The sequence below is a fragment of the Spermophilus citellus genome, assembly GCF_964194105.1.
Source record: "Spermophilus citellus genome assembly, chromosome: 6".
Taxonomy (NCBI): Eukaryota; Metazoa; Chordata; class Mammalia; order Rodentia; family Sciuridae; genus Spermophilus; species Spermophilus citellus.
In genome coordinates, this window is record NC_138187.1 from 108,213,794 (window position 1) to 108,240,562 (window position 26,769).

Below are 26,769 nucleotides of genomic sequence, written 5' to 3' on the forward strand. Positions count from 1 at the left end.
GGCTTCGAGGCTTGCCGCCATTTTAGGTCCCAAGGTGCAGCGACCAAGAACTAGAGCGCAGGCGGGCTCAGCCCCGGCGCCGGGCCGGCCCCGCCTCCGGGGCGCCTGGCGCCCGCCCCTCTCTCAAGCCCCGCCTTTCCCCACGTGTCTGTCGCCGAGGGGAGGTGCCTGAGCCCGAGCGGGCCGCCACCGGCCCGGCCCGTTCCTCGCACAAGAGTCGGCGGCGCCCGGGAGCGGCCCGGCTGCCCGATGCTTCAGCCCTGGCTGCGGCGGGCCGGGCTGTACGTTTAGTGCCCGGCGCAGGCCCCCTGAAGCTCCCGCGGGGGTGGGAGCGGCCTCCGCCCCGCGGAGACTGAGCGGCTCGAGGACGAGGCGGCGGCCGCGGGGAGGATGGGGGCTAACCAGTTAGTGGTGCTCAACGTGTACGACATGGTGAGTGCTGCCCCTGGCGGCCCCGGCCCAGCCTGGCGTCCTCTCGCGGGTCGGGTTCGGACCCCGGCCCCGGGTGCTTCCTCTCTGGCATCCCCGCCTCCAGCTTAGTTTTCAGGTTGGGGGGAGGGGAGAGTAGTAATATTTTCTAATCCTTGTATTAGTCGACGCTCCTGTTAGTGCTGCCCGGTCAGCCGAGGGCTTCTGCCCAGGCGCGGGAGGCTTAAACCGCTCGCTTCCTCTCGGCTTCCCTGGCCCTGGGCCCGACCCCTGGGCGTTTGAGCAGTGTCCTTTCCGCAAAGCTTCCGTCGTGGTTCCGACCTTTGTGCCACCTCCTGGCCGGCGGGATGCCCCAGTCCCGCGGTCTTGATCCGCCAGCGCATCCCGCTCCTCTGCTTCTGCGGAACCGTACATTCTAAATGCTCTCAAGTCTTCAAAAACTCCCGAGCCCCTCTAAGTCCAGAAAGTCGCAGCCAGCTGTCGACATCCCTGGTAGCTTCTCCCCAGGGGTGAACCAACACATCCTTGCCTCCAAGGCAACCTTATTAAAATTAATGAGGCTAAAATTTATCAAGAAAATAGCCCGGCTGAATTATTTAGAGATCACAGTGGGGCTCCTTTCCTAGATTCTGAAGACCACTTTCCAGGTGATGCAACAGGTGGATGACGTGACCACAGGAGAGGGAAGGGAAGAACTTGTTTATTAGGTTATCCAAGTTTGAAGTACTGTGAGCGTACAGACTTGAATGCAAGGACTGGTTCGCCTGATCATTGCTATTGAAGTACCTCCAGAAAAAGCATCCGGTAGACAATTATCTTTCCAGTTGGATGCATGCTTGGGTTTGTTGGCTTGCCTTTGGTTACTTAGTTTTTGTTTGTAAAGAATTACCTCCGCCAGCACCGTATAAAATTTCTTGTAAGTGGACTGACAGATGAAAAATTTCCCGTCATTATTTTTGTTGGCTTAAAGATCCAGAAAAGCAGAAACTCTGCAGTCGAGTCTTGATTCTTATTTACAGACCTAAACATTTTATTCTCTCATGTTCTTGTGTTTCGAATGTAATATAGAAAGGGATTCTGCATGCCACATCTGGGAAGTATGTCAGCGGGGCATAAGGTTTACCTCTTTAAGCCTGGAGGTGAAAAATAGTGGGTTAACATACTAAGAAAAGTGAAGCGTGATAAGAAAATTAAAGAATAATCAAAAGATCCTAAAAGCATGGCACTTTGTAAGGTCTATAGCCTGTTGTTGCTTAAGAAATAAGTTTTCAGATTTAAACGTCTTGTGTTATCTGGATACCTTTCTTTATTAAAACATTATATTAATCTTCTTTATTTTAGTGCTCCCCATCTGAATTTGTTAATTTTTTATTCATAAATACTATAGCAACTTGACCCTTTAGTATATATTCTACTCTTGAGAATATATCTTGAGATATGTCTTATTTTTTTGTAAACAGTTCATTCAGTGGTCAGAGACCACTGTTTCAGAGCCTAAATTCTGTGAACTTAGAGGGAGTATTGCTTTTTAAATAAAATTGATTATACTTTCCTTAGCATATATTGGGGTATTCTGAGAATCAGGAAAACAATAGCTAATTGTGGTAAACTGGGAAAGGCTAAAGAGTATATCCAAGTCAATATTTTTTAGGGGAAAAGTGTTCCGAACAATGTTAAAATATCAACTTAATTTACAAAACTTTATTCCTCCATCACTTTTGTAAAGTAGGTAGATAAACAGGAAGCAGGCAGAGAAAAGGGTGAGTTGGCCAGATAACTAAAAATAGGATCTAGAATTTCCAGACTATAATCTTGATGCATTATTTTCTCTACTGAATAATTCTGGTGATTATTTTTTTATATATTGCTTTTTCTATCAATTGGAAGAGACACTTAGAATGAATCAGAATGATAGTTGAATTATTTGATTTTAAGAAAACCTGCCCTTGTATGTTCCTCTCAGGGATTTTGGTCTATTGAGTTTTTTATTTCACTAATTCAGCAACTTATCATTACTTATTTAATTTTGACCCTGAAGAAGCCACAGGATGAATTAGTTATTCATTCTTCTTTAAGGAGTTTTGAATATCATAAGGGTGCCACAATAATAATAACAATTTAAGACACACCAACCTGATTTTGATAAGAGCAAAGGATGGTTATAGGATCAGAGGATACTGATAGATAGGTGGAGTGAAACTTGCTGAAGGGTTGGTAGGATCTCCAGGGGCAGAGAACAATCAGAATGAACAAAATGGCAAGAAAAGGAAAGCACAGGCTGAATTTGGGAAATATTATTTGATCCAGTGTAACTAGAGTCAGTTTGGGATGCATGAAAGAAGACAAGCTGAAAGTTACACAAGAACTTCATTAGATGGTGGACTTGAGTGAAGGGCTGAGGGAGCTCTGTGAGCCAGGAAAAACCATTTTAAGGTTTTCCTGGATCAGTTCTGTTTTAGAATGAAGACCAATGGGTTGAGGTACAAATTTCTGTCTGTTATATTCATTTTCCTCAAATCTGTTTTCGTTTTTGATATAGTTTTGTTTGATGCCAAGGGCAAATTACTTACATCTTTGGATATAATTCCTATTCCTCATTGTGCATCAACCATCTGTTCCAAACTTAACATGAAAAGTTAACCATTGGTTTGCAGATATAATCATAGTTTATAGGGACCTGTTGCTGTGTAGCCTCATGCCTTTTTGTCAGATTGGAACCTGCTTCAGCTATATTTTTCCTGTACACTAGAGAGGATGTCTGTGGGTCAGACCTTTCTTCTATAGCCTCCACATGTAAATGGTTGTGTTGGGGTCACCTGTATTAACTTCCTTCTCATGGTAGAAGAGTATAATCCTCAAAAGATTACTTAATCATGCATAGTGCTGCTAAATTATTACTTGTTCTGTTCTCAGTGATTATATTTTTGTGTACTTTGGAATAATCTACCATTAATAAAATACATCCTGGAGTTATTTTCTGAGTCTTGGGAATGAGGTTATTCACCTATTCCCAATTTAGTAGCATACATAGCAAAGCAAGTGATTCAGATTAGTTTCAATTACTGGGACAAATCTCAGGTATAGTTGCTTTAACTTAAAGTCTTCATTTCTCATAGATTAGGATTTTGTGCATTTCATATTATCCTGGCAACAAGTGAATTTCTTAAAAATACGCAGGAGTTTGGTAATGTTTTTAAATTCATTCTATTAACAAGTTTCCTCCTGTTTTTAAATAGTACCTATACATCTTCAGAATCTTAAAAGAATAGAAAAGAAAACACTCTCTAGGACTTTCAGGTAAGGACATTTTTACCTGGACTCCATTCTTTCAGCCTGCATGTCTCCATTAAGCTGCTCCAAGAGAGTGTGAGGTTATGTAGACATGATAGGTCTGATTTCTCATATATCCATAACTAAATTCAGACTTTGGAGCAAGTTCCAGATTCATACATGTAAATATTTTCATTACCTAAGTGATTCCACAATATCTCCAAATCTACATGGTCAGGAACAATCTTCTTCCCTCCTTTCCATACCTCATACTCTTGCTTCTCACCTCAGGCCACCCCCGCAAAACACTTCCACTTTTGTTGTAATTTTATCTCGATAACTAGCACTTTGGTTTACTCAGTTTCCCAAATCAGAAACTTGGGAGTAAATCTAAATTTCTCTTTGTTACCAACCCTTCACAGTCAGCAGGCCTGGGCTCTTTTAGTTTGGTTGATTACTTGGCATATCGTGGGTAATCTGTGATCAGGAAATCATTGCAATTGTGGAAACTGGGAAAGGCTAGAGAGTATACTTAAGCCAATATTTTTTAAGAGAAGAAAAGTTCTGAATGACATTAAAATATCACCTACTTAACAAAGCGTTATTCTTCTGATCACTTGTGTAAAGTAACAAAATTTTACAATCAGTGGCTTAAACCAGAAGTATGCTTAAACCCAGAGATAAATTGCCCCAGGGTTATTTCAGTAGTTCAGTTATGTCATTAAGAGCCAAGATTTTCCATACTTCTACTCATGGATAACTATACTTATTGGTCCTTGTCCTTGGTTTGTCCCCTCATTGTTGTAAAATTATTACTGTAACACTGAACATGGTATCTTCATTCCACAGCACAATGTAAAGGAAGATAGAAAGGTGGGGCCTTTCTCTACATGTACCTCTCTCCTTTAACAGAAAGGAAAAGCCTTTGTCAGAATCATCCTTCCCCAAGAAATTGTCCAAAGTTTAGTCACATGTAACTTCTCAAGCGAGTGAATATCTGGCTTTTCTGGCCTGTATGGTAAGTTGCAAGGAAGGAAGGAAGAAAGACTGTTGGAAATGACAGTAAGGATGTCTGTCACATATTTTACTTTATGAATATTCTTTAAATTGGTTATTCAAGTTTCACTGTTGCTTATCAAGTTCAGGCCCTTGTTATTGCTTTTTGTATAATGATGGCCTTCTGACTAGTTTCAATCTCTGGTATTGCTTTTTTTTTTTTTTTTTTAATTTATCTTCCATTCTGTTACCAAAGCAGCCTTTCTGAAACACAAATGATTGTGCTATTCCTCTGCTTAAAATTCACCTATAAAATAAAATTTAATGCTTTTTATGTTGGGCCCCTACCTGACAGTTAAAGGCCCATCTTCTCCCCCTGTGTGTGTGTGTGTGTGTGTGTGTGTGTGTATATATATATATATATATATATATACACACACACACACACGCGCGCGCACACACACACACACACACACACACTCTGTGCTCTCACAATGAAAGTTTTTATTTATCCAAAAAGGATATCTTATGCCACTTCACACCTTGGTGTCTTGACACTGCTAGTCCTCTTGTCTGGAAATGTCTTGGTCCAGCATTGATGAGCTGTACCTCCTGCTCCTTCTGGCTATGGCTACATTGATCAGACTTGGGTGTATTTCTGTGCCCTAGTTGTCCTTTCTGCATGTCTCAATTGCTGCATGTATTATAATCCTGAGCATCCTATTATGCTATAAATTCCTTGATAACATCATGATTACCACCAGAATAATATGGAATAATGCTTGTCCTTAGAAGATGTTCTATAAATATTTGCCAAATAAATGGAAATTTAATTAGCCATTTTTTTATCAGAATTGATAGTACTTAAATGGCATGAAAAAAATCACATGATCCTCCTCTTTATGCCAAATACTTATTTGTGGGGTGTTTTGATTTGGTTTGTTTTTTTTAATTGATTAATTTATTCTAATTAGGTATATATGCAGCAGTATTATTTTGATTCATTGTACACAATTGTAGCACAACTTTTAGTTTCCCTGGTTGTACACTATGAAGGGTTGCATCATATGTGCAGTCACACATGTACCTCAAATAATGATGTCCATCTCATTCCACCATGCTCCCATGCCCCCTTCCTTCCCTTTAATCCCCTTTGCCCAATCCCCCCATCATGGATCAGCATCTACTTGTCAGAGAAAATATTTGGCCTTTGGTTTTTTGGGATTGGCTTACTTAGCTTAGCATAATATTTTCCAACTCTATCCATTTACCTGTAAATGCCATAATTTTATTCTCTTTCAATGTTGAGTAATATTTCATTGTGTACCTATATCACAGTTTATTTATCCATTCATCTATTGAAGGGCATCTAGATTGGTTCCACAGTTAACCTATTGTGAATTGAGCTGCTATAAATTGATATGGCTGCATTACTATAGTATGCTATTTTTAAGTCATTTGGATATAGACCAAGGAGTGGGATATCTGGGTCAAATGGTGGTTCCATTCCAAGTTTTCTGAGGAATCTCCATACTGCTTTCCAATTTGCAGTCCTACCAGCAATATGTGAATATGCCTTTTCCCCCACATCCTTGCAAATTCTTATTGTTTGTATTCTTGATAACTGCCATTCTGACTGGTATGAGATGAAATGTTAGAGTAGTTTTGATTTGCATTTCTCTTATTACTAGAGATATTGAACATTTTTTTCATATATTTGTTGATAGATTGTATATCTTCTTCTGAGAAGTATCTGTTCAACTCCTTAGCCCTTTATTGATTGGGTTGTTTGTTTTTTGGTGTTAAGTTTTTTGAGTTCTTTATATATCCTGGAGATTAGTGCTCTATCTGATGTGCATGTAGCAAAAATTTGCTCCCAAAATTTAGGCTCTCTATTCACTTCGATGTTTCTTTTGCTGAGAACCTTTTTAGTTTGAAGCCATCACATTTATTGATTCTTGATTTTATTTCTTATGATTTAGGTATCTTGTTAAGCGAGTTGGGGACCTAAACCAACATGATAAAGATTTAGGCCTACTTTTTTCTCTATTAGGCACAGGGTCTCTGGTCTAATGCCTAGGTCTTTGATCCACTTTGAGTTGAGTTTTGTGTATGGTGAGCTATAGGGATTTAGTTTCATTTTGCTGCATAGGGCTTTCCAGTTTTCCCAGCACCATTTGTTGAAGAGGCTATCTTTTCTCCAGTGTATGTTTTTGGTGCCTTTGTCTAGTATGAGATAACTGTATTTATGTGGGTTTGTCTCTGTGTCTTCTATTCTGTACCATTGGTCTACATGCCTATTTTGGTGCCAATATCATGCTGTTTTTGTTACTTTAGCTTTGTATTATAGTTTAAGGTCTGATATTGTGATATGTCGCCTGCTTTACTTTTCTTGCTAAGGATTGCTGTGGCAATTCTGGGTCTCTTATTTTTCCAGGTGAATTTCGTGATTGCTTTTTCTATTTTTATGAGGAATGACGTTGGGATTTTAATTGGAATCACATTGAATCTGTATAGCGCTTTGGATAGTATGGCCATTTTGACAATATTAATTTTGCCTATCCAAGAGCATGAGAGATGTTTACATCTTCTAAGGTCTTCAATTTCTTTCTTTAATGTTCTGTAGTTTTCATTGTAGAAGTCTTTCACCTCTTTTGTTAAATTGATTCCCAAGTGTTTTATTTATGTATTTATTTATTTATTTATTTATTTATTGAGGCTAATATGAATGGGGTAGTTTTCCTAATTTCTCTTTCAGAGGATTCATCATTGATGAGTAGAAATGCATTTAATTTATGGGTATTGATTTTTATATCCTTCTACTTTGCTGAATTCATTTATTCTAGAAGTTTTCTGGTAGAATTTTTTTATTCTCGAAGTATAGAATCATGTCTTGTTAAGGAAGTTGGGGCCTAATCCTATGTGATGAAGATTTGGGCCTACTTTTTCCTCTATCAGGCACAGGGTCTCTGGTCTAATGCCTAGATCTTTGGTAATAATGATAGTTTGAGTTCTTCTTTTCCTGTTCTTATCCCTTTAATTTCTTTTGTTGTCTAATTGCTCTGGCTAGAGTTGCAAGGATTATGTTGAATGGTTTTAGGTATTTTTTTTTTTAACCCTTGTATCTTTTCTTAGTATACTGCTAGACTTTAGCTTTGATTATGGGAATGGAGGACCAAATGAAATATTTGACAAAACATTTTGGTGGATTAAAAAACATCAATGGAAGTGGCACATACCTCTAATCCCAGCAACTCTGGAGGCTGAGGCAGGGGGATCACAAGTGTGAGGCTAGCCTGGACAACTTAGCAAGACTGTGTCTCAAAATAAAAAGGTCTGGGTATGGAGCTCCATGGTAGAGCACCCCTGACTTCAGTACCCCGTACCACCAAAGGATGAGGGGTGGACTGAGGAAAAGGAAATGTTTTTAATCTGTTTATATTTTGAAGTTAGATCCTACTTAAAAGGTAACCTTTCTAAAAAATATATTGTTCTTGAATTTTAGCATAGATTAGTTCCTAGGAACTAGTCTTAATTTTCTTGTAGCAAGTATGTTTCTTGGACCAGTGCCATTTCCCATCACTTGCCATAGAAACAGTTACCAATTAGTCTAGCTAAGCAAAAAGGACAATAAGAAATCTGCCTGCTCTGCCTTCCTCTCATATTCATGGCATTATCATTTTTCTTTTATTCTTTCTTTTTTGTAGTTTAGTATATGAGAAAAGGCTTTCAGTCTCCTTTTTTTTTCCTTCTGCTACAGTTAAATTGACAGGAACTTAAGAGATTTAAGACAACACAAATTTGTTTAGCTCACACTTCTTCTATAAGAAGTTCAGGTAGGCTAGATTGGTTTTTCTGTTTCAGACTTCACAGACCAAAATCAAGGTGTTAGACCTTTGCTGCTTCTAAGCTTCTTCAAAACGTTAATAGAAGTCAGTTGCTTTTAGTTTTAAGTCTTGGGTTCCATTCCTTGATGGCTGTCAGCTGATGAAGTGGCTCTGTCTTCAAACCAGCAATGGCATATTGAATCCTCACACTTCAAGTATCTGTGACTTTTTCTGCCATATCTCTTCTACCTGCAGCCAGAGAAAGTACTCTGTTTTAAAGGGCTTATGGTAATAAATGGGACACACCCCAATACTTCATTTTAATTTACCTATTTTTAAAAATTAATTATATTTGCAAAGTCATTTTGCCATGTAATGTGACATATTCACAGATATGGATGTACTTTGGAGTCAGTCTTTCTACCATTCCAGATATGAAAGGTATATTATAAAACCAAAAATTTTAGTGTTCCCTTTTAGCAGTTACTTGACTTGGTAGAGGATAAATATTAACTAGTAACTTAAAATAGAAAATGCAAAGTATTGAAAAAGTATAAAAACTTTTATGATTGGCAGCTACTCAGATGTTAATAGGGTCCAAGCCTATGAGTAACTAAAGCATCAGTGGTATAGTGTATGTCATGTTTATGATGATGAATAAAATTAACAAAATAGAACTTTTAAAACTTGAAAATTCAGTGCCTCTAAAATACTAAAGAGAGCCTTTTGTTTAGGTTAACTCTTTAATAGGTTTTCTTAAGACTCAACATTATACTTTCCATTTGCTGACTGTCAAAGATTATTTAAATTCATAGGAACATTATTGTTCAAGTGTCTTCAGCCAATTGGTAAATGGGATGTAAAGGGAAGACCTCCAAAACAATTTTATTAAACTAAAAGAAAAGTAGAATAACAATAAAAAGAAACGAGGAAATGGAATACATGAAAATAATTTCAACTCCGCATTCCACCCTTTCTTTTAACCCCTGATACCTACCATTTTACTTTGGCTCTCTATAAATTTAACTAGGTACCTCATATAAGTGGAATCATGCAGTATTTGCCCTTTTGTGACTGGCTTATTTTACTTAGCATAATGTCCTCAGATCCATCAGTGTCATAGCATGTGTCAGAATTTTGTTCTTTTTTAAGGTCAAATAGTTTTTCATTATATGTATGTACCACATTTTGTTTATCCATTCATCCATTGATGTTACTTCCTTCTGCCTTTTGGATATGGTTAATAATTCTGCTATGAATATGGGTATACAAATATCTATTTGGATATATGCTCAGAAGTCTGTAGGTTTTTAAAAATTGAACTTGGGCTAAACCAATAATTAATTTGAGAGGCTTTGGCATTTTTATATCTTATTTCTTTTCCTCCCCGTTGATGAAAATGGGATTTTTGTTTTGAAATTTTAATCCAGAAAATACATGCAAAGAGTTAAACAAGTTTAATGCAAGCTCTCCTATCTAAGCCACCTGTTAATAAAATAAAACTAATAAATAAGAAAAATACATGGTATATTAAGAAGCAATAAGTGCTGATGAGGAAACTGGGCAGGAAAAAAAGAGAGACAATGTAGGTAAGGCTAATATAGTTGTAATTTATCCTGCAGTTTTAAATAGAGTCAGAAGGACCTGACCAACAGGAAAGAAAGACAAAAGAGTGCAGCATGTGGGTACCTAGGAAAAGAGCATTCTGTCAGGGGAAAGTGAGCTCAGAGGTACTCAGTCAGGTCACATGGTGCCTTGTAAGTATAAATGTACACAAGAAATAAAAGTTTTTAGAGGAATTTCTGACTTGTATTCCCAAGTAGATTCATGAGGATCATTGAAAAAAGGGCAAACAGTACCAAAGAGGGAAACAATCATAAATTAGATTTAGTAGATTCCACAAACAAAACGAACAAAAAAAATGCTCAATTTAAAACTAGTGGTAGTCTGTGAACAGCTATTCAGAACCAAAGAGAAACAGGATTTTAAAAGTTTCTTAGAACTCTGAGTAGAGGATGAAAAGGATTAAGCACTAGGCAGAATTTTTTAAGTTAGGAAAAGTAACTAAGACCTGATTTAATTTTCAAATTTCTAGAATAAAACAAAAAAAGTTTATAAATACACAATGGCAAAAAAAAGTTATTATAAAGGGATTAAAACCAATCCAATTTTAGATTTCTTTTTCATGGTACCACAGCCTCAAAGTCTCTTGATTATATTGACCAAACCTTGAGTGAGTGGGAAAATAAAAGCAATGAACAACCCTGCAGAGGCAAAGGTTAGTCAACAAGTGATTCTTGTTGGTATTAGAAAATTATATTTGAGTATATGTGTACATTTTTTTCACTAAAATATAAGTGTTGTTGTGATAAAATCAGACCAAGAAAGAGCATAGAAAACATTTTCATATGACAGAGAAAAATATAAAATGAAGGCAAGTAGGACCAAGCATTTAAATTATGAAATAACAATAATAAATTTAAATTCCCTATTAGATTGGACAATTATATTTATACTGTGTTAGTCTGCTTTTTGTTGCTGTGACAAAAACCTGAGAAAAATAACTTAAAGGAAGATGATTAATTTTGATTCACAGTTTTAGAGGTGTCAGTCCATGATTGACTGGCTGCAAGGGAAAAAGATCATAGTGGAAGGGGGCAGGTAAGAAAAGCTATCAGCTCATGGCAGCCAGGAAGCCCACACAGACTGAGGAGAAGCAGCAAGCACATTGAGCATACATGGGAGGAGCCAGGGATAAGATATTGTCCCCAAATTCATACCTACAGTGACCTATTTCCTTCAACCATGCTCTGCGTGCTTGCAGTTTCCACCATTTCCACCACCTCCAGTAGTCTGTTCAGCTATCAGTGTATTAATGCGCTAATGCAGTCAGAGCCCTCATGATTAGCTCTCTTCCTTAAAGCCCCACCTCTGAATATTGCTGCATTGGGGTCCAGCCTCGAACACATGAGCTTTTGGTGTACAAACCACAAGTATCCTCTGCATTACAGAAGTTTTAAAATATATATGATCAAAACTCTTGGCCTTTTATGAGCTTTTAGCTTCTTGTCATCCGTAGGAAGATTATCTCTTATATAAAATTACAGAAATAATTTGTTTCCAAGTAGAACACCAATTATCCCAACAGTATACTGAATAATCCACACCTCCCTATATTAATTTGAGGCACAACTACATTTCTCCTATATTAATTACTGTGGATATATAGATCTATTTCAAGACTTTCTGTATTCTTTATTAGGTTAGTTGCCTCTTCCTGCACTATTATTAGATGTTTAATTGCAGTAATCTTCTACAGTGTTTTGGTATCTGTTTATGTCAGTTTCTCTTACTTCCTTTCAGAATTGTCTTTATTTTTCTCATATTCACTTTTTCAAATTGAATTTAGAAGCAGTTTGTGGGGAGAAAAAGTGTAATAATAAGTGTAATGATACTACAGTTAGGAATAATTTGAGGGAATGAATTGATAGAATTATCGTATTGAGTTGTCCTGTAATAAGAGTTAACATTTTTTAATGTTTTCTGTTTGCCAGCCATTGTACTAGGATATTCCCTAATATTTTTATTCCTTTTTAAGACGATGAAACTGAGACTTAGCTGAAAAACCTGCTCTTGACACTAAAACTGTACTCTTAACCACTATATTATATTTCTCCTTCCTCATATCATCCCATCTCTCAAGAAAGTATTATGAGGGGATAGGGATGTAGCTCAGTGGTGGAGTGCTTACCTGACATGCATGAAGCCCTAGGTTCAATACCCAGCACCTCAAAAAAAGAAAAGGGGAGAGTGCCTTTATTTGTCCTACCCTCACATCCTTTGAAATAATTTCTGTAGCACTCTTTGGAACTCATGGATAGACAGTGCAAAAACAGGTAAGTCCTACATATCCTAAACCTTTTCTATGAATATTTCTGCTATAGTTGATGTAAGTGTCAACTTGTCTAGGGCATGTTACCCATGTCTGATGTTGCTGTGGAGGTATTTTTTTTTTTTTTGTATATGATTAACATTTAAGTAAGTAGACTTTGAGTAAAGCAAATAATCTTCCATTATATGGGTCTCATCCAATCAGTTGAAGGTCTTAATAGAAAAGACTGAGTTCCCCCAAGAAGGAATTCTGCCGTCAGATAAGTTGCAGTATCAACTCTTCCCTACAGATTGGAGACTTGCCAGTCCCCATAGTCATGTGAGCCAGTTCCTTAAAATAGTGACACCCTTATTTTCCCCACTTTATCTGGGTTAGATTCTAGGTCTACCATTATAATCAGTCCTTCTATCATATACTTATCTAGCAACTCTAATTAAAAGCAACTGTCCATTCTACACCTCAGCAGCTGGATGCAGCTAGAGAAAAACATACAAGCAATCCTAACTGATCTCACTTTAAAATTGTGACCACAAATCCTAAGAGGGCACTAAATGCTATCTGGCAATGCTTCTTTATTCCTGTGGTCAATTGACATTCCCACTCTCCAAAGCAACTGCAATATTTTTCGTACCCTCTTCTCATTTCTTATACCTAGCTTACTTTCAGAGATGACCTCAAAGTTTATTTCTTTGAAGAAGGAAAAAAAAAAGATAAATGAGAATTTTCTCATGCTTTCACCACCACTGTTTTATTATAATCTCCCTTTCCTCCTATGATATGGAATGAATTGTCCATGTTCCATGTGGGTGAAACCTTCCAGGAAGGTATCATAGATTCCATATCTTGCATATCTATGCAAGCATTTCTCAGAATTGTTAGCACTCTTATCTGCCTTATCAGTTTTTCTTTTCTAGTATATCATCCCATTGGCAAGTGAATATACTGTAGTATTTTCCAGTCCTCATCCCTTTAAACAGAATTAGTGGTATACTTTAGCATTACCTTTACTTACTATCCCCATATTGTAACATGCTTACATGGAGGTTTGTCTTTTTAAATCAACTTCTTCAAAAATGTTGAAAAAAGTTAAATGTTAGTCTTTATTTTAAAAAGACTAACAAAAAAGAGAAAGACCTGTGTTGTTTCAATTCCATCTTTCCTAACCTGTTGTTCTTTATCTGTGGACACCAAACGATAACATAGTAACAGACTTTGAAGTTTCTCACTCTGACCTTGAGGCAGATACTTACTGTTCTTTTTCTCCCTAGAAGCATAGTAATTGCTTTAAAAATGTTTGTTGCACTTGCTTGACTTTCCCTAGAACTTGTCATCCTGAAACAATTCCTTCCCCTACTGTGTCTTTCTGTTAGTCCCTTGCTGCTTCTGGGAGGCTGCTGTAGAAATCTGCTGATGGGGATCATCAGTGGCAAATCTTCCCCGCCCCCCCTTTCTGGCTGACTCCTCACGGCTGGAAGCCTGCCCCTCTCTACTATAGTGTTTACATGTTTACTTTTTTTTTTTTTTTTTTTTTTTTTTTTTTGAGATTAGGTCTCTCCATGATCCCCCAGCTGGTCTCAAACTCCTGGGCTCAAGTAGTCCTCTTACCTCAGCCTCCCAAGCACATCACCACTAGCCTCTGCTGTTGTAATAAATCTTCTTACCCTGTCAGGTAGCAGATGATAGCCCTTAACCATCTGCATGGGTTTAGAGTAAGAGAACTAAAGAGGAATAAGGACTGAGGAAGGGATAGCAAGAGGCTATAGATGACCTTCTCATTCGTCAGATTTGCCCTCTGTTATCTGTTACAAGAGATGTGGTATAATACAATTCTTAGTGGTATAACCTGGAATCAGGATGCATAAATTTTTATCCTACCTTCTGCTTTATAGCTGTGTGACCTTGGGAAAGTTAAATAGGAATAACAATTGTTTCTAACTCATAGGGTTATTGTAAGGATCATGTGAGTTAATTTAAGTAAAATACATGGAATGATAATTGACACATGATAAGCACTAGAAAGTGTTAGCTCTTGTTATCACTAGTGTTATTTACAGGATTATATAAAATAAGGGAGCTTCCATTTATATGCTTTAAACAGTTGCAACACTTAGTAACTTGATGTTTAGAATTTTCTCGTTTAAAGGAGTGTTACACAACAGAGAATACTGCTACTCAGAATGAAGTGGTAAAATTAGGGTTTTATGTTTGACATTAACTCTGAAATCTCCATAATGTATGTAAAGTTAGGGTTACTTGGGATTTATAATTCTTTTGAATATTTGTGGATCTTGCAAAAACAAAACAAAAAGCATCCTGAGATTGGTTCATGTATACCGTGATATAATTTCTAGCTCTTCATTCAATAGTAAGTTAAAAGAACAACAGGTAATGTATTTAACATCTTTATTCTGTCTCAATATAATCTTTGTATTCTAATTTACTGAATAGAGTAAAAAGAGTTGTGCAGTTGAAGTTCTAGTTTCCAGAAGGAACATATCTTCTAGATTTTCCTTCTCCTTTAAATTTGGAATTAAGTTACTGGAGTAGAGTTTCTACATTATTAAATTAGTGATAAAGTGAGCAGGTTATATGATATTTAGACAAATAGTAGGTGATAGCAATTTCTTTTTATTTCTGTGGTACATGAGGGGCCACCAATAATTTTGCATTTTAGGGAAGATGATGAATTAACTTCCATCTAATGTTGTTCGGGATATTTCTAGATCATATAAAGAAAATTAGGGTCATTTAAGGATTTCTATTAGAAAGTACAGCTGTATTATAGAAAATCAGTAAGAAAAAGCTAAGACTCCTGAGCTGTATTGTGACCACTCATTATGTGACCTTGAGTAAGCTGTCCAAATATCCCTAGCATAATTTATATATTTTACATTGCCAAAAAAAAAAAGTAAAACTACCTTTTAGAATGACATCCCGAAAATAAGTTGTCAGTTTACTGTATGTGTACATGTTTCTACTTTGTTACCAAATTGTGATTATTTATATTCTTAATGAGATCCTTATGGAAAAAGACTAACTTAATGATCCTTGTGTCTCCACTCTCTCTCTGATACAATGTAGGAGGTATGTGTATATTTTGCTGAATCAAAGTTGCTTTGTTTATAACTTTGCTGGTAAGTAGACCTTTAAAATGAGATTTAAACTAAGATGCAGTATAGAGGACTCTTGTAGAACTGTTGTTTCTCAATTTTATCCTGAATCAACTAAGAAATATATTTTATATCACACACCCATTGTACATACTCATAACTAAAACCACATGTTTAGAGAATGCCTTCTTGTTTGTCCTCAAGTTCTGTTCTGTTATGTTTCTTTCATTTAAAATAATGCTGGTGCAGCCCACTGAAATAATTTCAGGATTCACTGATAAGTTGTGACCTGCAGTTTAAAAGATACTGCTCAAGAAGGTGAGCTCCATGAAAACAGGGACATTTTGTCATTTTCACTTTGTATTAGTGCTTGGTACATAGTAAGTATTCATTAAATATATGTTGAATGGGTCAAAAAGGGAGTTTTCTTTTCCATAGGTCACATTTAAGGACAAGGGGACTCAGGGTGCTCTCCAGTGGTAGAGCATATGGTTAGCAGGCACATGACCCTATGTTGGATTCCTAGCACCACAAAAAGAGAGAGAGAGAGAGAGAGAGAGAGAGAGAGAAAGGACGACAAGGGGAAAATATTATGTCCTTCTTGCTAATTTCAAATCATTAGTATTTGAGTGGTCTACTAAGTATAATACAAAACATTAAGCAATAAGGAGGATACAGAATTTAAATAAGGCTATCTCCAGCCTTCTGCAGTTTTCCACCTAATCCAAAGGATTAGGCCTTTAAAGAAATTTCGAGATTTTATCAAAAGATTTTACATCAACCATAGACACAACCAACATGAGAAAGAGTTTCCAAGAACTTGATTGACAATATCCTGCCCCACCTATTTCTCATTACTAGTAGAGTCAAATTGTGAATTCCATCAAATAGATTTAGTCTTAAAAATATTCAAGGGACACTTGATTTGCTGTTAACTAGATTTTTTTTTTATTTTAGTTTTTTGCAGTAGTGGAGTTTGAACCCATTGGTTCTCTACCACTGAGCTACATCCCCACTTCTTTTTGTTTTTAATTTTAGGATCTTGTTAAGTTGCCTGGGCTGGCCTCAACTTGTGGTCCTCCTGCCTCCTGAATCACTGGATCACAGTCCGTACAACTGCACCTGGCTTCATTAGACCATTTAAAATCTGTTTTTTAACAGTTTACAATGATCCTGGGTCTAGTTTATTATAGGTCCTAAAAATTAGATTCTTTGACAAATATAATTAGTTTTTAAAAATTAATTTGCCTAATGGTAAAGAGAAGGAAACTCTACCCAAAATATACAGGAGCCCACTTCCTTAATTTTAGCCTATCATGTAAACATAATGTGTCATTTTGTGTACTTCCCCTCATGAATTCAGGACAAGAGCTTTGGCACTATTAAGAGTCAAAGTTTAAAAAGTAAAAAAAAAAAAAAAATTAAAGACTCAAAGTTAAGTACAATTCTTAAGAAGACTGACTTCAAATTTGTCATCAGACTTGGGTCTTGAGAATAAAATAGGGTGCAGGCTGAATAATTATTCTAAAACAGGTGTAAATGGGGTTAGTCCCAGCAAATAAGGGATTATGAGATTATATATATATATATATATATATATATATATATATATATACACACACACACACACACACACACACACACATATACACAACACACACATTTGTAGTCTCAAAAGGAAAAAAGAAACATCAGAGAACATTTGCAAAACTTAAAATAACATCAACTAAAAATTTACTGCAAATAATTTAGAATGCCTTCTCATGTGTCCTCAAGTTCTGTTGAAAGTGTTCTGTCCCCTAAGTACCTTTTCAAAGATCAAACACTTGCTTTAACCTACTTAGTATATAACATAAACACTGGTTCTAGTATTTTGGGGGAAATAAATCATACTTTTTACTTATTCAGATTATTTAATACTGCCTTTTATATGAAATTAGGCCTAGGCCCTAAGTGGTTAGTATTTTAAGTTCCACACTAGGAAGACAGCATCATTATCACTTTCAAACTGGAAGCATAACATTTTTATAAATTGATAAATCATTGACTAAAATGAAATTTAGTGAAAGTTCTCTATCCAAAAATAACATGATAGTAATATAGCACAATCAATTTGCTTTTGTACACAGTGCTTTAAAAAAAAAAAAAAAAAAGAATAGGAATATTTAGGCCATTTTTTTCCATTGAGGCAAGACAGAGCCCAAAAGCAATTGTACTAATTTATGTTTTTCTTGCTTTCCCACATATTTTCCCCATGAAGAGTTTCCTTTTTTTTTCCTATTAGATTAATAGTTTGGTAGAATACCTTTTTAAAACCTTCTAGACTTCAGTGACACTGGTTGGTATTCGAGGAGATGAAGTGTGTATGAGAGATCCTTCCTTGGTCCCCTTCTAAGTACTTTACCATCTCTACTGACTTCAAGAAGTAAGTACAGTACTGTAAGATTGTAGGACCAAAATGAGATGAGGTTCTCCAGCCTTTACTCATGTTCCTCACAGATACAGGCATCCTATAAACAACTGCCTTAAAAAGTCCTTGTACTCAAATTTGTACTTCTCAAGAATAAAATAATTTTAAAGTAGACTCAAATTAACTCCACCATTATTTGCCATTCAATCAATGAGTCACCATTCTTGGTAATATGACATCAGCTCCCAGAGATTCTCAAAAATTCTGAAACTTCACAGATAACCAAACTGTTTATGTACACATGCATGCAACTTTTCCCAATATGTAGAGCAGAAACATTAGAGATGGATCATATTGTCAATAAATACATGTTTGCTACATCTAACATACTAATGTTTACCTTGGGTCAAGCACTCTTTCTAAGTACTTTATATATGTTAATTCAGTTAATCCTACAACAGTCCTCTGAGGTAGACTCTACTTATCCATGGATTAAAAATTAGATTTTAGACATTTCTTTTTTTGGAAGGGGACTGGTAAACAGTATGCTGTGGCGTTTGTAGGCCTGGGACTAAAGTCTCAAAAAGAATTTTATTCTAACTCCAAGTCCTGGAGCCAGAACACCTTGGCTCAAATTGTGGTTTCACCATTTACTAGGCGTGTGATCTGAAGAGATTTATAGTAGGTTGCATGCCTGCTGTATGGATTTTCTCAGATATTTTATGAGTATATTCTTTTACTTTACAAACAAGATCACTATAAGGGAAGTAGCCAGCTTCCCCTCTCTATTTCCTTCATTATCACATTTTCTTTAGAGTCCTAGGCTCTACTGATTAAATGTTTAACCCAAAAGACAGATTGAGTACCTTAAAAAAGTTATCAAACATGTAAAAACTACGGCAAGTTCAATGCTTATATTCATGTTCATTATAATATTAGATAATTTTTTAATCCAAGCAATAATCTTTGAGATTAATTCAAACGTTGTAGAAGAAATGCCCTTGTGATCTAAACAGGAGTGGAGAAACACTGTGGACTTCCCAGTTTGAGCACCAGGGGAACAGATCCTTAGATTAAACTGACCCGTATGATAACCTCAGCTCAAATGGTTGAGATAGGTGGTTAACATGGGATATTGTGGTGACTCCTTTGTTGTTTAGTGGTTTGAGAGAGACTATTTTGTGGTAGCCTCTGGCGCTGGTTCACTGTTTTTCCTTTGGTATGATGTTCAGAAGGGTTTGAGAAGAGTCAAACTGTAAACTAACTTTCATATGAAGATGTATGATTTCTCTTATTATATCTGAGGGTTTATATAGTTGTCAGTACTGGGTAAATATGTACATAGAACCTCTGTTAGTGGATCTGCCCCTAATGTTCTGGTTTTTGCACAGCACTGCCTTTTTTTTTTTTAATGCTTCTTTATTTAAATAACCTCAAATTCTAAACCACTTAGAATTCTACTTTAGAGAACATTGCATTTCACTGCATGCAAAAGGAGAAACCAAGGTATAATCTGCAGTCCTGGGTTACTTCTCCCCACTGTGAGGCAGTTAATGTCTGTACAATGGTTTGGCAAAGCTGCTATGCCAGAGTGCCTCTTTGTGGCCAGACATATGCCAAATGAGTGGGCTGTGAACATTAGCACAGCCAGACAGCGCTGCCTTTGTGTAACCAATTTCTTCTGCAAGGCTGGTCCTTGATATTTCATGTAACTCTCACCCTTATTGTCATTATATATAACTCTTCATCCTATCTTCTACAGTTGTTTCAGAGCAATAGTCCTTAAAATAATCTATTAAACACTAATTGTACTCTTAAACTTGGACCACCACACTCTAGGAATAAAAGTGGTCATTCCCTAGAAGTTAGCTTCTAGGCCTGTTGTTCTACCCCAGGGTTGCAAATGGCCTGAGAATACTGATTACTGATCCCAAAAAAAGAACTTGGAAGACTTAACATTATATTTTTATTTTGTACATTTTATTACTCCTCAGCAACAGACCAGGATAGAGTGGAGGGCTGCACTATACCTCCAAACAGCAGGAAAGTATATAAGATATTGTTGCGTGCACACTGCGCAGGTAGATTTCTTCAGAGGTTTTATATTTTACTTTATAAAAAACGTCACTCTGTTTAGATCCTCACCCAAAGATTGGAGATGGGGGAAATTGGCCAGCTTCCCCTTTCCATTTCCTTCATTATGACATTGTTTAGAGACCTTCTTATCTCACTGCAAGTTTTCCTGGTCACTGATTAGTGTTTAATGCAACAACTGTATTTGGATAAAATATCCTAGATTATTTGTTTTTCCCCAAGTCTGTATTTTTAAACTTTTGACATCTGTTACTATTGAGACAACAAAATAAAAGACACATCCAACACAAATTAACAGGAATCTTGCTAACATCCAGTCATAGCTACTTCAGTTTGTTTGTTTTTAGTGGATACATGTTCTTGGCCATGATTTCATTTTGCATATTTATAATATTTTCATATTTTCTGTTAGAAAAAATTGTAGTTTGTAAAATGAAGTTAAGCAGATTGGTGTTACATGGTGTTCTACAAAAACATGAATTTCCACATAGCAAATATGAGATGGCTCTTTGAGCTTTTTAGGGAAACAATTGCTCAAGAAGTGCTATGTGAAATGTTTTGATAAAGTAAAATAATTCATGAAATGACAAAGAATGGAAACAAGTTAGAGCATCATTGGAAAGCACTACTACTAATTTTCACAAATTTTAACGGTATAGCAATTACTTCAGTGTGAATAACTAGCAACAGTCATTATCCTGGGGGAGTTCTACAACTGGAATCATTCAATAAAAGCTTGGTCTTCATATGTTTTTTGTTTACTTAAAATAGGTGCCATCCATATTGTCTACATAGCCTTGGCAGGACTTAGAAGCATGCTGACCTTGAATTAAACTCATGTCTTCTGCAGGCAACCTGCCCGGTGTATAAAGATTGAGCCTTCCAGGCGTGTTCTCTAATAATAGATCTAGGAAGCCCTAACAGGAGTAGAAACATTTGGAGGGCATATCTTTATGTGACCAATTCTCCCTGAAGGGCTTACTCTTTTTTCTTAATCTGTCACATCAAATAAAAGCATCTGATTTACTCACTTCACAATGTAAATTCTAAAAATTTCTTCAGAAATGTGCTGCTATTCATGTATGAAAATGTGGCACACCAGAATATATATTTGGAATTGTTTTTTCCTGCAATTGTTGAAGTGTTACTTTTTATTATATCCTGTTTTCCTTGTAACTAAAAGCAAAGGTTGAAGGCACCTAGTTAGAATTGGAGATGCAGTTTATAAGAAGTAATCTATCTAAAGGTCTTTGACTGGGAATAGAGAATTCAAGAACCAACTTGTGGTTTATCTTTCATTGTGTTTTTAAAATGTTTTAGGGTACCTAGTACTTTTGGTTTTTCACCTTTATTTTTTTTCCTTGAGAGTTCCATGTCCATAATCTGCATATAGACATACATTGCTTAACAAGGGAATACACAATTAATTGCCTGTTTGTATTATCAGGCATTTTTGTTGTGCAGACATCATAGAGTATACTTACACAAACCTAAATGGTTCAAGTCAGTCACTCAGTCACTGGCCTGTCTTTTGGAGGTTAAGGTGGAACCTAGGGCCTTATGTCTGCTACAAATTAAGCAAGAGATGTATGAGACTCCTGTCCATGTAACAGAGGATCTGATTTTTTATAGTAAACCTTTTTTCTTTGAAAAGTAGTAAACCCGGACTGGGGTTATAGCTCTGTGGTAGGGTGCTCACCTCACATGTGGAAGTCACTGGGTTCGATCCTCTGCACCACATAAAAATAAAATAAGGTATTGTGTCCATCTACAACTTAAAAAAATTTAAAAAAGGAGTACACCCTAATATAATAGTAAAGAGTATAGTATAATAAAAATGTAAGCCAGTAACATAAGCCAGAGTCATTTATCATCATTTATTTACTATGTAATAATTATATGTACTATACTTAAATACAGCCAGCAACTCAGGTTTGTTTATACCAGCATCACAACAAGCATGTGAATAATCTGTTGCACTGTGACCTTAATATGGTTATGATGTCACTTGGCAATGGGAATTTTTCAGCTCTCATAAAATCTTATGGGATCACTATTATATATGAGGTCTGTCTTTGAAGCATCGTTATGCAGCACATGACTGTCCCCCTCATAGTAAAGTTTACGTTGGAATGCATCTTGTAATAAGAACAAGGAAATGGAAACTTTTTTCTTCATGACTTTCTTGGTTCCCATTTTGCTGAAAGTAGAAAAACCTAATTATGATGCCAAATTACTTTGTTTTTTTAAGAATAAAGAATGTATTGTATAGGAAGGAAATTGTATCTTTGAAGGGACTTAGGATATACACAAAATACTTTTTGTTTAGTGAAATATATAGTTTGCCAGTTATAAAGCAAAAATGAAAATTAGTAAATCCTTTACTTCAATAAACTAATGTTGTTTTTTATTAACTTCTTTATTAGTTCATATAGCATTCATATACCAGTGGATTTTAGTATATTCAGAATTGTAGAGCCATTATCACCAGAATTTTAGAAAATTTTCATCACCCAGGAAGAAAAATGCATACCCATTAGCAGTCACTCCTTGTATCTCCCTCTCCTGCCCCACAAACTTTCAGTCATAAGTAACCACAAATCTGTATTGATTTATCTATTTGGGGTATTTCATATACATAGAATTACAGTATGTGGTCTTTGATAATTGGCTCCTTTACCTAGCTTAATGTTTTCAAGATTCATTCATATTGTAGTATACATCAATACTTCATTTTATTGAGAAATGGTACTGTATTGTATAGATGTGTCACATTTATTATTTCCACTTTTGGACTGTTATAAATAAATGTTGTTGTAAACATTGGTTGCAAATTTTCATGTGACTATTTATTTTCATTTCTCTTGCATATATACAAAGAAGTAAAATTGCTAGGTGACATGGTAATTCTAAGTACGGTTTTTTAACAAACTGCCAAACCATTTTCCAAAGCAACTGTACCATCTTACATTCCAACCAGTACAGTGTAAGGGTTCTCATTTCTTAACATCCTTGCTAACATTCTTTTATTACTTGCCTTTTAAAAAATTATACTCTTCTGAATGCGTGTGAAATGATACCTAATTGTATTTTTGATTTGGGCGTCTTCTTTGGAGAAATGCTTTTTTAGATCTTTTGCCCATTTTATTTTAGCAGTCCCTTATCAGAGAGATGATTTGTCAATGTTTTCTCTCAATTTGTGCATACCTTTTCACTTTTTGTTTGTTTTGTACTAGAGATTTAATCCAGGGGCACTCTACCACTGAGTTACACTCCCAACCCTTTATTATTTTATTTTTAGACAGGATCTAACTAAGTTGCTGACGCTGGCCTTGAATTTACAATCCTCCTGCCTTAACCTCCCCAGTCACTGGGAATATGGGTATGCGCTGTCAACGCGCCTAGGTTGCCTTTTCACTTTCTTGATAGCAACATTGAAAAAAAGTAAATTTTGCTGGCTTCCAGTTTAACTACTTTTTCTTTTGTTGCTTGTGCTTTTAGTTCCAGAGCTAAGAAGCCACTGCATAATCCAGTATCATGAGGATATGCTTATGTTTCTTCTGTTTTAGTTTTTACATTTAGGCCTTTGATCCATTTTTAGTTAATTTTTGTATATTGTGTTAGGGTAGGACTCCAACTTCATTCACTTGATGTAGGTATCCAATTCTCCCAGTTCCATTTGTTGAAAAGACTGTTCTCCCACCCACTGAATTGTCTTGGTAACCTTGATAAAGATAATCTATAAATGTAAGGATTTATTTCTGAACTGTGAATTCCATTCTGTTGATCTATATGCCTCTCTCCATGTCAATAACATACTGTCTTGATTACTATAATTCTGTGCCAAGTTTTAAAATCAGAAAGTGAGAGTTTCCAGTATTTTCAAGATTATTTGGCTATTCTCAGTCCTTTGAATTTTCACATGAATTTTAAGATTAGTTTGTTAATTTCTGGGGGAAAAAAAAAGACAGCTGGGATTTTGATAAAGATGGCAGTGAATCGTCAGCTCATTTGGGGGAATATTGCCAGTATTAAGCCTTCTGGTACATGCACATAGGTTATTTTTCCATTTAATTCTTTAATTTCTTTCGATAATGTTTTATAGTTTTGGGGTACAAGTTATATAAATTTATCCAACTTTGGTTTTTGATACAACTATAAATGGAATAACTTTGTTAATTTTACTTTTGGGTTATTTGCTAATATATAGAAATAGTTTGATTTTTTTTAAAGAGGGAGAGAGAGAGAGAATTTAATATTTATTTTTTAGCTTTCGGCGGACACAACATCTTTATTTGTATGTGGTGCTGAGGATCGAACCCAGCGCCACACGCATGCCAGGCGAGTGCGCTACCGCTTGAGCCACATCCCCAGCCCTGATTTTTTAATATTGATCTTGTGTTACAACCTTGTTGAACTTGTTTTATTACTTGTGCTACAACCTTGTTGAACTTGTTTTATTAGTTTTAATAGTTTTTCAGTGGAGATCCTTTTTTTTTTTTGTACATAAGATGTCATCTGCAAAGATAATAAAATTTTACTTCTTTTTTCCCATCCTCTGCCTTTTACTTTTTCTTTTCTAATTGCTCTGGCTAGAATCGCCAGCACATATCTAATAAACTTGGCAAGAACAGGCATCCTTCCTAATCTTAAAAGGAAAGTATTCAGTGTTTCACTGTTAAGTATGATGTTCTGCATCTGTTGAGATGTGGGCTATTACATTGGTTGATTTTTTTTTTTAATGTTAAATCCTTCATTCTTGGGATAAATCCCATTTGTCAAATCCAGGTTTGATTTGCTAGCATTTTGCTGAATGTTTTAAAATCTGTTTTTATAAGAGTTATTTGTGTTGTGATATCTTTGCTTCAATATCAACTTAATGTTGGCTTCAGAATGAATTGTGAAGCATTCACTTCTATATTTTAGAAGTTTGTGAAGAAATGGTATTCATTCTTATTAATCTGATAGAATTTGCCAATGAAATCATCTGGTCCTGGCCTTTTCTTTATGGGTAGTTTTTAAATTACTAGCTCATTTTTCTCATTTGAAGTCTTTTCAGATTTTCTGTTTCTTCTCAATTTACTTTTGGTAGTTTGTGTCTTTCCAGGAAATTTGCCCATTTTGTTCATTATATAATTTCTTGGCATACCATTGTTTATAGTATTCCTTATAATCCTTTATATTTATTAGGCTAGTAGAGCCATCTCTTCATAGAGATGGTTAATTCCAACCAGTAAGTAGATAGTTACTTTAACCTCACAAAGAAATTACCTCTTGGGCTGAGGTTGTAGCTCAGTGGTAGAGTGCTTGCCTAGCAAGTGTGAGACATTGGGTTCAATTCTCAGCACCACATACAAATAAATAAAATAAAGGTACATTGACAACTAAAAATATTAAAAAAAAAATTACCTCTTAAAATTTAGAGGCCTTGCTAGAGATAGAAAATTCAAAGAAAATGTGAAAAACAAAGAACTATTATTGCTACTAGTGAATAAGTAACATTATTAATTTCTGCCTAGCCCAGAGTATTGAAAGAGCCATCAAAAAAGAAAAATCTAGATGTGGGCAGTGTACATCATAGGTCTTTAATTCTACCCAAAGGATTATCTGGGTTAAAAATACTTTCTTAACAACTTGTAGGCTTTCTATAACCTTGGACAAAATAGTTGGCCTGATTGTGCAACTTTCTATCTGAAAATGGAGAAAATACTACTACTTGCAAAGCTATTCATTTCTTATTGTACTTTTATTGTACTGTACTTTATTGTACAGTTCATTTTTTTAATTGTACGGACTCAGCAATTCTTTAGGAACTTTATATAGGCCAGAGCTAATTATAGTAAATTTGAAAGTACTGACCAAATTTAGGGATGATACCTTCTTTCTTGTGCATAAGTTTCTTCCATTTAACAGAAAGATGTGTCAACACATACCATTTTTTTAGAATGCAGAGTCCTTTTTTTTCTTTTATGCAGTCCTGAGAATTGAACCCAGAACCCCACACTCACAACAAAAGTGCTCTACCACTGAGTTGTATTCTTCCAACCTGAATGTGAGGTCTTGAATGCAAGGAAATTTCCAACTGAAGTCGTACAGTACCCAGGCAACATTTAGGGAATTCTAAGCGTAGGATCCCTGAGAAGAGAATAGAGGAAACTAATTTGTAAAAAAGAAGAAAATAAAAATTTTGTGAGTTCACGGTCCCCATTCTGACAAGAGCGTTTCCATCTAATCAACTCTTGCCAAAAGTCACCATTTTTTCCCATGAAAATCTTTAAAAAAACATTTTAGATTCCCTGTATCCCTGTATAGAAATATGTTATAAAGCACTTTTAGAAGCTGTATACTGCTTAACTAAAAGATTGTTAAAATTAAGTGATTCTGAACAGTAAATGAAAATGGAGTTTGAAACCTTTCAATTATTGCATGCAAGCCATTATGTATATATCTCTTTTAGGGGGAAATATTCTGTATTTGAAGAAGCACATATGAAAAAAAGAGGAAAAGCTACTTTAAAATAGAGCTGTCTCCTCCCAGAACAAAAATCCTGTTAGTGCTATTGTTAAGGAAGGCAGTAGCAAAGTATTGGTTGCAAGGTGTATAAACAAAGGGATTTCTCCATGGTGGGGGCTGGAGGGATTTGAGTCCTAGAAGCTGACTGCCAAGGAAACCACTGACAAGAGGGAACCAGGCTAATTCTTTGTGGTATTTTCTGCTCTTTTAATTTGAAATGGGGGAGAA

At 35.8% G+C, this 26,769-nt stretch overlaps 1 protein-coding gene across 2 annotated transcripts in view; it reads left to right on the forward strand.

The window, feature by feature from the left end:
• DESI2 (desumoylating isopeptidase 2) overlaps positions 1-26,769 on the forward strand; it is a 49,875-nt gene continuing 23,106 nt past the window's right edge. Inside the window, exons 1-2 of one of the 2 annotated variants that reach the window (XM_081299895.1) lie at positions 1-432; positions 3,666-3,726. Coding sequence is in view for 1 of the 2 variants with exons in the window: in XM_081299894.1 (XP_081156020.1) it covers positions 391-432 (42 nt within the window). In the remaining variant the exon portion in view is untranslated. The remainder of the gene's footprint in view (positions 433-3,665; positions 3,727-26,769) is intronic. The other variant, XM_081299894.1, reaches the window with a different exon arrangement.